The sequence below is a fragment of the Scatophagus argus genome, chromosome 3 (assembly GCF_020382885.2).
Source record: "Scatophagus argus isolate fScaArg1 chromosome 3, fScaArg1.pri, whole genome shotgun sequence".
Taxonomy (NCBI): Eukaryota; Metazoa; Chordata; class Actinopteri; family Scatophagidae; genus Scatophagus; species Scatophagus argus.
The window spans coordinates 1,276,494-1,289,221 of record NC_058495.1 but is presented as its reverse complement, the minus strand read 5'-3'; the positions used below and the strand labels follow the sequence as shown (position 1 = coordinate 1,289,221).

The 12,728-nt window shown below is 40.2% G+C and overlaps 1 protein-coding gene across 5 annotated transcripts; it reads left to right on the top strand.

Moving 5' to 3' along the window:
- The first annotated feature begins 6,921 nt into the window (after positions 1-6,921).
- fezf2 (FEZ family zinc finger 2) lies at positions 6,922-12,384 on the top strand. 5 transcript variants are annotated; one of them, XM_046380119.1, is made up of 5 exons: positions 6,924-7,323; positions 7,622-8,930; positions 9,332-9,466; positions 9,582-9,714; positions 11,605-12,384. In XM_046380119.1, exons 2-5 carry the CDS (start codon positions 8,166-8,168, stop codon positions 11,853-11,855), a joined length of 1,284 nt encoding a protein of 427 aa, XP_046236075.1. In that variant the 5' UTR covers positions 6,924-7,323; positions 7,622-8,165; the 3' UTR covers positions 11,856-12,384. The 5 variants fall into 5 exon arrangements, with proteins under 5 accessions (XP_046236085.1, XP_046236075.1, XP_046236065.1 ...); XM_046380109.1 differs by having other exon boundaries at positions 6,924-7,355; positions 7,611-8,930; XM_046380100.1 differs by having other exon boundaries at positions 6,924-7,774; positions 8,064-8,930.
- The last annotated feature ends 344 nt before the right edge of the window (positions 12,385-12,728 follow it).

The window sequence follows — 12,728 nt, the reverse complement described above, 5'->3', positions numbered from 1 at the left end:
TGTCAGTAAATATGTGTTGGTATCAACAGACGCCTAGTAATAAAGCACTCGAACACAGTTAGGAAGAAAAATAATTTGGACTAATATACTGTGATAACCCTGTGATACTGTGATAAAGTTAGAGTGAGAAAACAGTAGATGCAAGCTGGCAATGAAAGTTCCCCTACACATAATAAAACACGTATATGTGTGTGGTGGAAAAGGAGAGGCAGATTGAAAGGCCACATGGCAGTTTTTTTTGGGGGGGGCAAGTGTTCAGAGGTGGTGTTTAGGAGACCAGGTGAAAACTTGACAGGCTGAAAAAAACCTCCATAACGCTTCAGGACGAAAACTCAGGCTGACAAAAGGACTCACGCAGGAATCCAGTCAACCAGTCAGTTCTGCTGTTCCACACAGAAACATGCTGCATCGCCTTGACACACCGGGTTTTCCTCTTTGTCGGCAACCCTCGCCAAAAACTTTTCATCTTCCTTCAGAACAGAAAAGAGAAGTAAGTTGACAGTGAATGGCGAACATGAAATCAGCACTTCCAGTTCGTGCATTCACAAAACCACAGTTTGATTTTAGTATCAATGCATTTTATATATAGTGCAATTTGCCACTAGTCTGACAAATAAGATGTGAGATTAACATTTTTTTTTTTAGTCTTTATAATGTCACAAGTCACATTTAAATACCAGGTCTACTCAAACAGATGAGTCAAACTGTTGTACTTTGAGGATACATGACATGTGGACTGGAATAATCTTATCAATGAATGTCAGAAGTTGAGATTAGACCACCGCAGACAATTTCTTAACATTGTAACTGTGACATGTGATACTTTTAGTGCAATCTCAGTATGATGATTTAAGCTCAGTGGACAACAGCCAGTGTTTCAGGCCATTTCCTTTCCCTTGCACCAGCCAATTGAATGGGCCCATGGGTTTGTAATTCAGTCAATTTGTTTCACTCTTTTTGCTCTCCACATGGACTGTTTACCTGCATGCAACCAAAGCCTGATCTAACATGAGTGCTCAATACTGCAAAAGTTGTATTTTGGGTTGCTTTGGTTTTTGGATGACATTTAACTGAATCTTATAAAAGACAGCGTGCCAGGGAAAGATTTGTTTCCATCTTTGTCTCTGGTGTTTTAATAGCTATTGTTTTTAAAGTGAATATTTAGATAATGATGCTTATGGCAGGAGTTCAATCAGATATCATCATGTCTCTCTCCATCTCTCTTTCTTCCTGCTTCGAGCATTCTTTCAGTTAGACCAATCGAATTTTGCCACAGCCTCAGTGAGACAATTATCTTGTTGCTGTCAAACTTTAAAACAGCTCCTTTCCCTACTGTTGTCAGCTGTCATTTCAGTGTCAGATCAATGCAACCCTCTTCCACCCCAGTTCATCTCCAGTTCTCATCACATCCAGCGCCCATGGGTCAGGGATCACATGCATCCAGATCTTCAGCTCACCGCCAGCATCAGTGCCTAGACTCCTTTCAGGGTATATTCCTGTAGAGCTCATTTCATCACTCCCACCTTAAAATAATTACATAATAACAGGGGTCTAAATGAATTGAATAATTGAAAAAATGGATTTAATTACTCTTCAAAGCATCTCTTTCAGTTCATTATCATTAGTGTTTTCTTATCTGAAGATCAGAGGTAAAACCAATGGAAGGCCCAGTCAGTTCAAGTCAGGTTGTACAGCCTACATGAAATCATAATGTCTCCATTTGATTCATTCATGGTCATGGTTGACAAGAAATGAGCCTGAATGCAGCACCAACACAAATCACTTCATTAAAGTAATTCAGTGGAGCACCATCCAGTCTGGTTTTCTTGATCCATCACAGAAAGTGTTCTGACATTATTCAGAACACTGCAGGTTGGACAGTCACTCCTTCAGTCATCTCTAGTTCACTGTCAATAATCACGCTAGCCATTCATCCCTCCCCTTCCATCAAATGTATGAGATCAACATAATTCATTGATGCACATTGAAATTAAGGACTTTGACATAAAAATAAACAGAAGGAGAGATAAACTTTATCATCCACCTCCTTTCGAGCAATGCTCAAACATCATCCACTTGGAGTTGAGTTTGAAAGAGTGGCTTATGTAGAAAACGAGCAAAAAGCCACCATTGCAACATTGTCGCTGGGCTCCACTGTGGATGTGCAACTCTCAGCAGATATGGGAAGAAAACCAGATGCTTGCTCTTTAGCTTCTTCCATCAGCTGCTTCAGTCGTCAAAATGGTTTCAGCTAGTTCCCTTTCAGTTATTGGCATTCCAGCTGATACATAGCAACAGGTTGCAGTATAAAATGTCAAAAATATGCTGGATGCAGGCCCAAGTTTTTGAAATTCATTTTTTAATTGTGAAAATACTTCCTCAGTGCCAGTCATTTATGTTTGTTTATATCCATGTATTTTAGACAATATTGGGGTTTTTTTTAGAATGTTTACCTTACTGATATCAGTATCATTCTCAAAAATCCAGTACCAGCCCTGGAATTTCTAATGCATTTCAAATAACTTCACTGACAGCTGCTGACATTGTTTTGTACTTTATTCTTGTGTTGACAGACTATAAAACGTCATACACCGTCTCCACTATGTGCTCATTAAAGATGTAGTAAAAGTGCTGTTTCCTACAACTTAGAATGAAGCTAACGGCTAGCTCATCCTATAAATCACAAAAAATGTTTTTACAATTTGCCTCAAAAAAACAGCCTGAATGTTTAAATGAGATCATATGTAACGCCGACAAAATGAAATGAGCACTTTCTGTGGGAGAATTCCCTCCCCAGTCACACGTTCCTGTCTCATTTCCTCAGGTTTAACGTCAGTGAAAGTTGTCACCACAGCAGGAAAGTGTGAGGACAACTGTCTGTGATTTCCTCTGCTGAGATGTGTGAGGCTGCAGTTGGGCACATTATCAGCATGTTATTCCATCAGCAGTAGGTTGACATGGAAGCCTGTACTTACTGGGGAATACATGGAGATATTTGGTGTTTCAAGGCGAGTTTGACACTGCAGACAGGATCCGCTCTCAATGGAAATGACACTCTGCTACATCAAAACTTCACAGTAGGCTACACTGGGATTCAATAGCTACCCAGTATACTTTGGTACCATAACAATATTTATATATGCATAGTAACAATATCCTCATATTCAGTTTAATTTAACATCATGACAAAACAAAGCAAGCGTGATGGAGCGGTCCCTCTGCAGACTGTAATGTCTATATGTTAAACAGATGAAACATCCACTTTCTGTGAGAAAGAGTCAGAGATAGCACCAGGCGGGAAACAATGGGATGTTCATGCAGTGCACTGAAGAGTATTGTGTCTGAAATCACTTTTTATTCACCGTCTAGTCCAAAATATTTTCTTTATGACATTCCACAGCGCAATGCATCACCTGGGATACATTTAGTTTCTTTTATTAAGCAGGGTTTATTCATTACTTTGTGAATGGTAAGTTGAGAAAAAAAAAACTGGAACACAGACCAGAATATTGATCTCTGCTCCCACCTCCTGCATACAATATGTTATCGCATTATCAAAATTCCATATGTGGGTCACATTACAATTAACTGACCATTTCCATAACAACTGAGCAAGTCCAGGAGAAAGAAAGAGGAAGGCCAATGATGTGGTCTTAAAAGAAAGTTAGACACTGAATGACACAACACATTCAAGGCTTATTTTCACTGAGGCCATTAATATGCACACGTGTAAACTATTAAATGTTTGCAACAGGTTATAACAGATCTCCGGATCTCATGACAGTGTGTTGCTGAGGCAAAGATAGTTCTTGAACAAAGTTAATTTTCTCCTGATTTGTCCATCTGAGAAAAATGACATTTTAGTGTTGGAATGTTGGAAAGATATGTGGCATATGAGAAATGGGTACAATATTTATTTATATTTGGTGACTAGCCTCCTAAAGGGGTGGGGTAGTGGCAAAAACCCACGTTACACAGATACAGGAAATGTCTTTCAGTGAGTGGGCTAATTTCTGAACTCTCTCTGTTTAAGCTGAGTTCATGGTTCACATTAACTGAAGTCAGGATTTAAAACTTTATTGAATGTCTTTTCTGAAACCCGCAAAGGCTCTTGCATAATCATGGGTAGAAGAATACAAAAACACTTATTGCAATATTTTAGAACCTGGACAAAATCAAAAATGTTAAAAGGAAAGTGCATCCCAAAATCAAAATTGTGGCACTCATACATTTGGAAAGCTCTCCAGCAATCCACCAACTGGACGTTGAGTTCTAGAAGAGGTGATGCTGTTGAGTTTTTCAACCTGTCACCTTTTGCACTCCGAATCCCTTCACATACGCATCCCATATGTTGATTTGTCTATTTAAGTATTTATTATGCTCATATTGTAGATATACCTATACTATAATTTATATCCCATATACATATGTGGTGTGTACATATTACATATTGCAGTTATGTATGTTTACACCTTGCACAGTCTAACTATGTGTGTATGTATGCATGTATATGTGTATGTATGTGTATGTGTATGTGCATATATATATATATTTGTAATTTGTAACATTTCTATGTGTACATATTCTATTAGTATGATTATTAGTATTAGTATTAGTATGCCATTATTATTACTGTCATTATATACCATTGCTGTGACAAGTGTCCTTTAGGCGTATTTTGTTCTATTTCTCTATTCTATTTTTCTACTCAGTATTTCATGTTATTGTGTGTTTTATTGTATTCAAATATACCGGACTTCTGTGACAACCTAATTTCCCCTCTGGGATGAATAAAGTCATCTTTCTATCTATCTATCTACATATATGTATTTATTTGGGACTTTAAGCACCACAAGCGCCATCTAGTTGCATTATATTTTAGAGTGGATAGCTTATATCTACAGTCAATATCTCCAAAACTCTGCAACTCACACCAAAAGAGTGTAGACGGATAAATAACACTACAGGCAAGAAGAAAGCACATAGTTTGGATTTTGCAGTGAATTGCACCCCTGACAGGCACATATGGCATTTACCCTGAAGAGGACATGAAGTTTAATGAAACTGATGAATGATTAAAGGAAGACTGAAACTGAGACTGTGGGTCAACTTGTAAATAACAATAACCCTATAAAAGTCTGCGTTCAGATCTAGAAGTGTTACTGTATGACAGTGAACAGAAACATGGAGCACTGCAAAAGGAAGGAATGTGGGGTAAAGGTTTGCCACTTCCAGCAAGTAGCTGTGACCCTTGCATGCCTGCAGGCAAGAAGCAAGAGTTGCTCAAATCAATGCTTGAGCTAATTACTGTCAGAGCTGAATAGAGGGGTCTGGTTTACAGCAATAGGATCAATGTTTATTGTGTGGATGAGTCTGCAATTGTGCCTGAATAAACTCAAATTAGTGTATTTTTCTCCATTTACATATGAGTAGCACCAAGACAAGAGGCATTAATCCTTCCATGCTGAGATGCAGGTGTGAAACAAAACAGACTAGGGATGTTTTTTAGGGTTATTAACAGGAAAACCAGTGTTAAAGGATGGCAACATGCTAGGTTAAGTATTGCATTAAGTCTATAGGGCTTGGAGGTAAATCACTACCTTCTTCCACCTTCAGTGTTGACCATCAGTGATTAAAAACTGAGAAGGCTGAGCTGGGTTGGACAAGAGCAGTTTTCAGTCAAAACTGTGTGGGTTCCCAACACAAAACCTGGATTTCAGTAGAAACTTTACAGTACAAGAGCTTTTAAGAGGAAAATGTGCAGAAATACTTCTTTTTTTTTTCAAATCAACAGTTCAACAGATCGATAAACCTACAGGTGTGTGCATTTTGACATACATGTTGTGCTGCCAAGCATGTATAAACTCGCAGACTATTATTTTGAATTCTGGTGGCAATGGGCAAAGTGATGCACGACAAAAAGAGAACATTTCAATTTCATCAGATGCTACAGTCAAAAATGCCTAGATTTTTTATTTGAATAATTTGCTCTAAAGTGTGATATGATTTTGGCAACAAGTATAATACTGCATTTACATTTTTATGCTTTGATGCTTCATGTGGAAAAATAATAGTTTCAAAGTTTAAAATGATTCAAGTTTAATAATCAGAATCAGAATCAGAATTCCTTTATTAATCCCTGGAGGGAAATTCTTGAAATAACCTAGATATTTTAAAATGAAATACAAAAATGAATCAATCTGCTCAGCACAGGTGACGTTTATGCCTCGTGTGAAGTGAGTGTGTGGATGCACAAGCAGAAAGATCACTCATAATAAAAACCCATACATCTGTGTACAGGCCTATGTTTGACTGATGTTACAACGTTCCACCAAGTTTCCTCTTTGCTATACAGTGTTACCAAACAGCTAAATGAAACTATACAACAATACAAAAAGTTGAACTAGAATTAGAATTATAACTGGCCGCCCATCTTGAGCCGGGGTCTGCTCCGAGGTTTCTGCCTTCTAAAAGGCAGTTTTCCTCGCCACTGTCGCCAAGTGCTTGCTCAAGGGGGAAAGTTGGGTTCTCTGTATTACAATTTAATTGAAGAGTTTGGTCTAGACCTGCTCTAATTGGAAAGTGTCATGAGATAACTTTTGTTGTGAATTGGCGCTATATAAATAAACTGGATTGAATTGAATAAATGTTCTCTTTTTTAACCTTCAAATATTTGCTGCATTGAGACCAAGAGGCTGGGACGTGTTTCCATATTGTTATATGGTGGCAAAAATCTCATTATGGAAAGACATGAGGAAAATCTCATGTTTAAATGTCATGAGATGTTCTTTTTTACGATGTGAAATTAAACACACACACACACACACACCAGTCCTGGCCTTGACAGACATGTTGCATGAACTCTGCTTGATGCCTTTTTACCCAAGTAAAATGGCCCTGCAAACACATGAATTCAACACAGCCCCTTGTAAAAGAAAAAAAAAAATAAAATAAAAGAGAGACTGCTGTTCATTGTAACTGCCACACAGCACTGTGGATTCCAGCAAACTTCTTGTAGGCCCATGCCTCTTTAGAAAAAATCCACTCTTTTCATTTGTCCTTGTATACCTCTGTCCAAGCTAAGTCTTTTCTTTTTTCCTCTCTCCCTCTTTAATCCGTCCCTCTATTTCTGGGCTGAAAACACAAAACCAGGTTCACGCAGTGCTTTAGTGGCTAAAAGTGAAAGAGCTTGTGTTTTTTTTTTTTTTTTCCTCCCGGCGCGGAGTTGAGCCTTGAATCGCTCTGGAAAATTGCTTCTTTTGAATAGAGGGAAGGAGGAACAACGCTTAATAGGATCCTAAGGGAGTCTCTGCTCTTAAACAGGTGGAATCGACGTCCTCGAATTTATACAAATAGTAAGCACGTATATAAACGAGCGTGGAAAAAGGAGGGGTCCCATCTCCGAGGATTAGAAGCTTTCTCTTCTATATTTAAAAAGGAAAAAGATTACTGTGTTGTTAACCAAATGAGTAGGACATTTCCACAAGTCCTCCATCGCCTGTTTAATTGTGAAAACACCCATTTTCTTGAGGGAAAATGGTTTCATATTTATGTCGCACATGACACATGGTAGCCTATGTAACACGTGCCACCCGCTCTTTCTTTGTGAGGGGGCGTGCAGGTTGATGAGGCCGTCTCCAGTCACCCAGTTAAGAGTTGAGGTGCCCGCTGATGTCAGGAGACAGTGATCCGTGCTCAGGAGGGGCGGGCACTGCCTACATGTGACGGAGAGCAGGCGTCTGGGTTTCTCCACACCCCTCTGACCATTAAAGAGGTAAACTCTGAGACCGACTCAACTTTATTCTCTCGCTTTCTGCCGGAGCTCCCACTCAAACACCTTCTTCTTCTTCTTCTTCTTCTTCTGCTTCTGCTTCTGCTCTGTAAGGAGCCCTGTAATGTCCTGTTAATTTTGTGTGCACTAGTTAATGAGCATTAATCCATCACCCCTGGATGCTATTGTTGCGGGGGGGGGGATGGCCATTTGAATGCAAATGCGTGACACTGTGACAGCAAGGTGCTTATTAAACTGATGTGTCCTCCTGTCTTTTCCGCTGAGAGCTCAGGAGAGTGAAAAGACGCGGGGCAGCTGGAGGAGCTGGTCGGATATACCGGGAGTTGCTCACACCAAGTTCTGCTCTGCTGTAAACAAAACAAAAAACACTAAAATGGCAAGTTCTGCCTCTGTGGAGACAGTGATGTCCTGCGGTAGAACCGGACCGTCCGCAGCTCCCAAGACCCTGGCCTTTTCCATAGACCGGATCATGTCCAAGAGCTCGGAGCCGAAGGGAAGCGCAGAGGAGCGTTCAGATGGGAAGAAGCTGTTGGGACTGTGCTCTCCGATCCCCTGCATGATCCCGTTGCAGCCTTTCAGCTACGATCTGCAAGCCAAGGCGCTGATGAACTACTCGGAGCTATGGAGAGCCAGTATCAGGGGGACATTTTGCGGTTCCGCAGCCGCTCCGTGCAAAGGGAACTGCAGCATGTGCGGCAAAGCAGATCCTGGCATCAAACAGCCGCTTCTGACGTCGGGGAGCAGGGTGGTGAAGCCGCAGGTCATCCACCAGGCCGTGGCCGTTCCCAGCAGCGGCTCGCTCTACTATCTCAACTACCTGGACTCTGCGTACCAGCAGTCGGAGCTGCTGGCCGGACACTGGTTCTCCAGCCCGCAGGCCCAGGCCTCGCTGTCGGCACACCACAGACTCTTGCTGCTGGAGAATGCCAAGCTGGCCGGGGTGGGAGCCGACAAGCTGCCCACACCTCAGTACCCGCACAAGGAACATCTGCCAGGGCAGCTGGACCAGATAGTGAAGGAGAACCACGTCCTGAGCACCGAGAAGAACGGCGTCAAGGCGCACAACAAACTCAGCAGCAGCGTCAGCAGCGCGGCAGATGGAAAACCGAAAAACTTCACGTGTGAAGTGTGTGGAAAGGTAAGCTTATTTTTAAAAGCGTGAGATAACCTACTGTGTGTAAAAAAAATAAATAAAAATATTCTAGTATATTAGCCAGTAGATAACCAGCGCACATTTTTAATGGAAACGCCCATTAAAAACTCTAATTGGACGTTTTTAAGTAGTCTAAACATTATAATTGAAAATAAAAGTAATCTATCAACCAAAGTCTTGCCATGAAAAACAAAACAAATCTCCTAAAAACAAACATAAGCAAACAAAGAAAAATATTTTTAGCTCCACGTTTAATTTCATGGCATCTAAATGTGATGATTTGCCGGAGAAGACTTCCGAGGCGCGCTGTAAAGGCCTGCCGGTGGTGTTGTCGCTGCTGACGGCTCCGCTCAGTGAGATCTTCCCTGTTTTTGTGTCTTCCGCAGGTTTTTAACGCGCACTACAACCTGACCAGGCACATGCCGGTGCACACGGGAGCCCGGCCCTTCGTGTGTAAAGTGTGCGGGAAAGGATTCCGGCAGGCCAGCACGCTGTGCAGACACAAAATCATCCACACGCAGGTGAGGCGCGTACACCTTTGTTTGTTTTTGTCACCACAATGTGACTTTTAAAATTCCACTTTTCACATGGATTTGCTTCTCTTTTCTTTTTCTCGCATCAATTGCTTGTGACCAGGAAAAGCCTCATAAATGCAACCAGTGCGGGAAGGCGTTCAACAGAAGCTCCACGCTCAACACGCACGTACGGATCCACGCCGGGTACAAACCTTTTGTCTGTGAGTTCTGCGGGAAAGGTTTCCACCAGAAAGGTAACCAGTCATGCAATCTTTAAAAATTAAAAAAAAAAAAAAAAACGAATTAGAACGACTGTGATTCCAAACGCTTTTTGCCAGCCTTAATTGTTGTCTTATTAGAAAATGCTTTGGGATATCATAACCACTGTGAGGGTGCTCTACACTGTGTTCATACAGAACAAAAATCGAATCTTTATTTTCTGTTTTGTTGCGTCCTAAAAAAAACCAAAACGAATAAAAACAAAGTGGTGAGATCACGTCGTGTCTGATACTCATCGACTTGTTTCAAGAATCAAGAGACGCCTATTGATTTTTCCTTTTTTGAACGCAGTGCTCGTTTTCCACGTCGTTTCTTCGTTTGTGCAACTGTGGACAGGACGTCGTTTCAAATTAAAATAATGAAATAAAACAGGTTTTTCGGGATTCGGTATACGGCAGAAAATGAATCAGTAACTTTCCAGATTTCTGCGATGTGTCTGTGCTCCATGTTTTTATTTTTTTTTTAGGTGTCCTAATAATAACACTCTGTTTCTAAAATGTTGCTGTAAGCTGTATTATTTTCTTGCGTATTTGGGTTTGAGATCCGCAGGGGGAAAAAAAAAATGTGTGCAGTAATTTCACTGCGTCGTATTTGGCATAAGAGAACAGGAATTTCTTTCTTTTTTTTTTTCCTAAACAATGACAATATAAAGATTAAACTCTGTATGTGGACAAATTCCTGCGAAAGAGCCGAGAACTCAGCATTAGTTCATTATGAAGAAGTTCTTATGGGATTTGTCCACTGCTGAAGTAAATATTCGTAGGAGTAAAAGCATGCACCATATGCTGCTGCTCTTAGTTATCTGTGAGAGTAATGAATGGAGAAATAATTGCAGGCCTACCAATGAGCATGAAGCGATCAGTGGAAATAGGACATGTCACTTTCCACAGACTAATTCTCCCTTCAAGACAGCAGCATTTGCTCCGGGTCAGCTGCTAGACCCCGGCAAAGTTAAGGAATTGGGGCTTTTTATGAGGAGTCGTCGCCGCATTTGATTCTGATAAAGTTTGACAACTTCTTGACTTTCCAACACACAAAAAGCTGATTTAATGAAGGCTGGGCAGAGCAGAGGGAGCAGAGATGCTCTAACTTAACACAATGAATGGCTGACCTTGGCAGGGAAACGCAGGGAGGAAATGAAGAGGCCTGTTTCACTCTCACTGTGCTGTTAGAGTCCCAGTGAACAGCAGCGTGTCTTGCTTCCCCCCTCCTGACATCTCTTATTTGGACTGTAATCTCAGCGGAAAAAAAATCTGTAACTGGTGGAGATCATTCCATTTAAAATATTATGCAGTCTTACAGATTTTATTATTTTTTTTAAATCATGTTGAATTTTTTTTGGGTGGTTCTAGACAAAGTCATGAAAGTATAATGCCCAGAGGTGGAATTAACAGTAAATAATAGTAAGACTAGTTTGTTATCATGCAGATGATGTTTCTGAGAAATTCGATGATTTACTTGTTTAATCTCACGGTTGTCTATTGACGAGGCTTTTCCGTCTAGGATGGAGGGCTTATCTTTTACTAATTCATGGTATCCGATTTTTATTCCATAAATGATCTTAAAGAGAAAATGAATTTAAGGTTTAGTCATTTTTCTCAGGAAGATGTAAACATCATGAAATGCATTTTACACTTAGAAACGACAGAATTTTGATGTGACGTTATTCACATGTTCATGTTACGACTGGTGCTGGAAGAACAGTGCTTCCAAGCTGTTTGTTCCAACTTCTTCTATCTGAGGATTTGTTTTTTGGGTTTTTTTTTCACCACTGAAAAACATGCCAGTCAGAATACATGACTTCTTTATGCTCCATTTTGTAACATTTCTGATGCATGTGTCCATTTTTTTGGGATTTTTCACAGGAAATTACAAGAACCACAAGCTGACTCACAGTGGGGAGAAACAGTATAAGTGCTCCATCTGCAACAAGGCCTTCCATCAGATCTACAACTTGACTTTCCACATGCACACGCACAATGACAAGAAGCCCTTCACCTGCGCCACCTGCGGCAAGGGCTTCTGCCGCAACTTTGACCTAAAGAAACACATCAGGAAGCTGCATGACAACGGCTTCTCTGCAACCACAGAGGCCTCCAGAGAGCTGCAGAGCTGAGGCACGCGACACCGCCAACAAAGCTGTGAGGCCTCCAACGGATCCGCCGACGTCCTGCGTTTGCAGCCGCGCCGAGCAGTTTGTGAAACATCAGAGAGGAGGCGCAGTCCCATAAAACTGGATGTGAACACTTCAGAAGTATTGCAGTAATCCTGCTCGAGTGTCCCGGTATGAACACTGTAGGGAACAACAACACCTTACACTTAATACTGTAGGAATATTATATTGTTTTGTTTGTTTTATTTTTTTCTGTCAGGATTTCTTCCTGTATTGCCAGTTACAAGCATCAAATGGGAGAAATCCTCATTTCCAATGACGGAAATGTAAATAATAGGTTATGGAAATAAAGAATGTTATTTAAAATGTGAATCATTACCATGTTGTGTATTTCACATAAAAATGTTAATGTGAATAAATAAGTTATAACTTATAATGAAACCTGAATGTTGCCATGCCATGTTGTTTCTGTTTTTGAAGGCATTTGAAAATAAAAGCGAACAATATGACAGTTGTACTGTGTATGAAACATTTTCTAGGTGCTGGGTTTTTGCTGACTGATGCAAGACATGACAACGTTTCAGAAAAATCAGGATTTTAACATTTCTAGAAAAAAAATCTAAACACGCCAGGACAAAAAAAAAACAAAATATACAGTAAACACAATGACGATTAGCCAAAACAGAACAGAAAAAAACACAATAGTAATAATAAAAAAAACAGTCAATAAAAAAGAAAACAGCAACAAAAAAAATTTCAAAAATTTCAAAATAGTAAAAAATAAAAAGGTGAGATTCTGTTTTGATTTATGGGTTTCTGTGTTTTGTTATTTTCTTATTTGTTCAATTAATTTCTTTGATGAGAATTTGCTTTCTG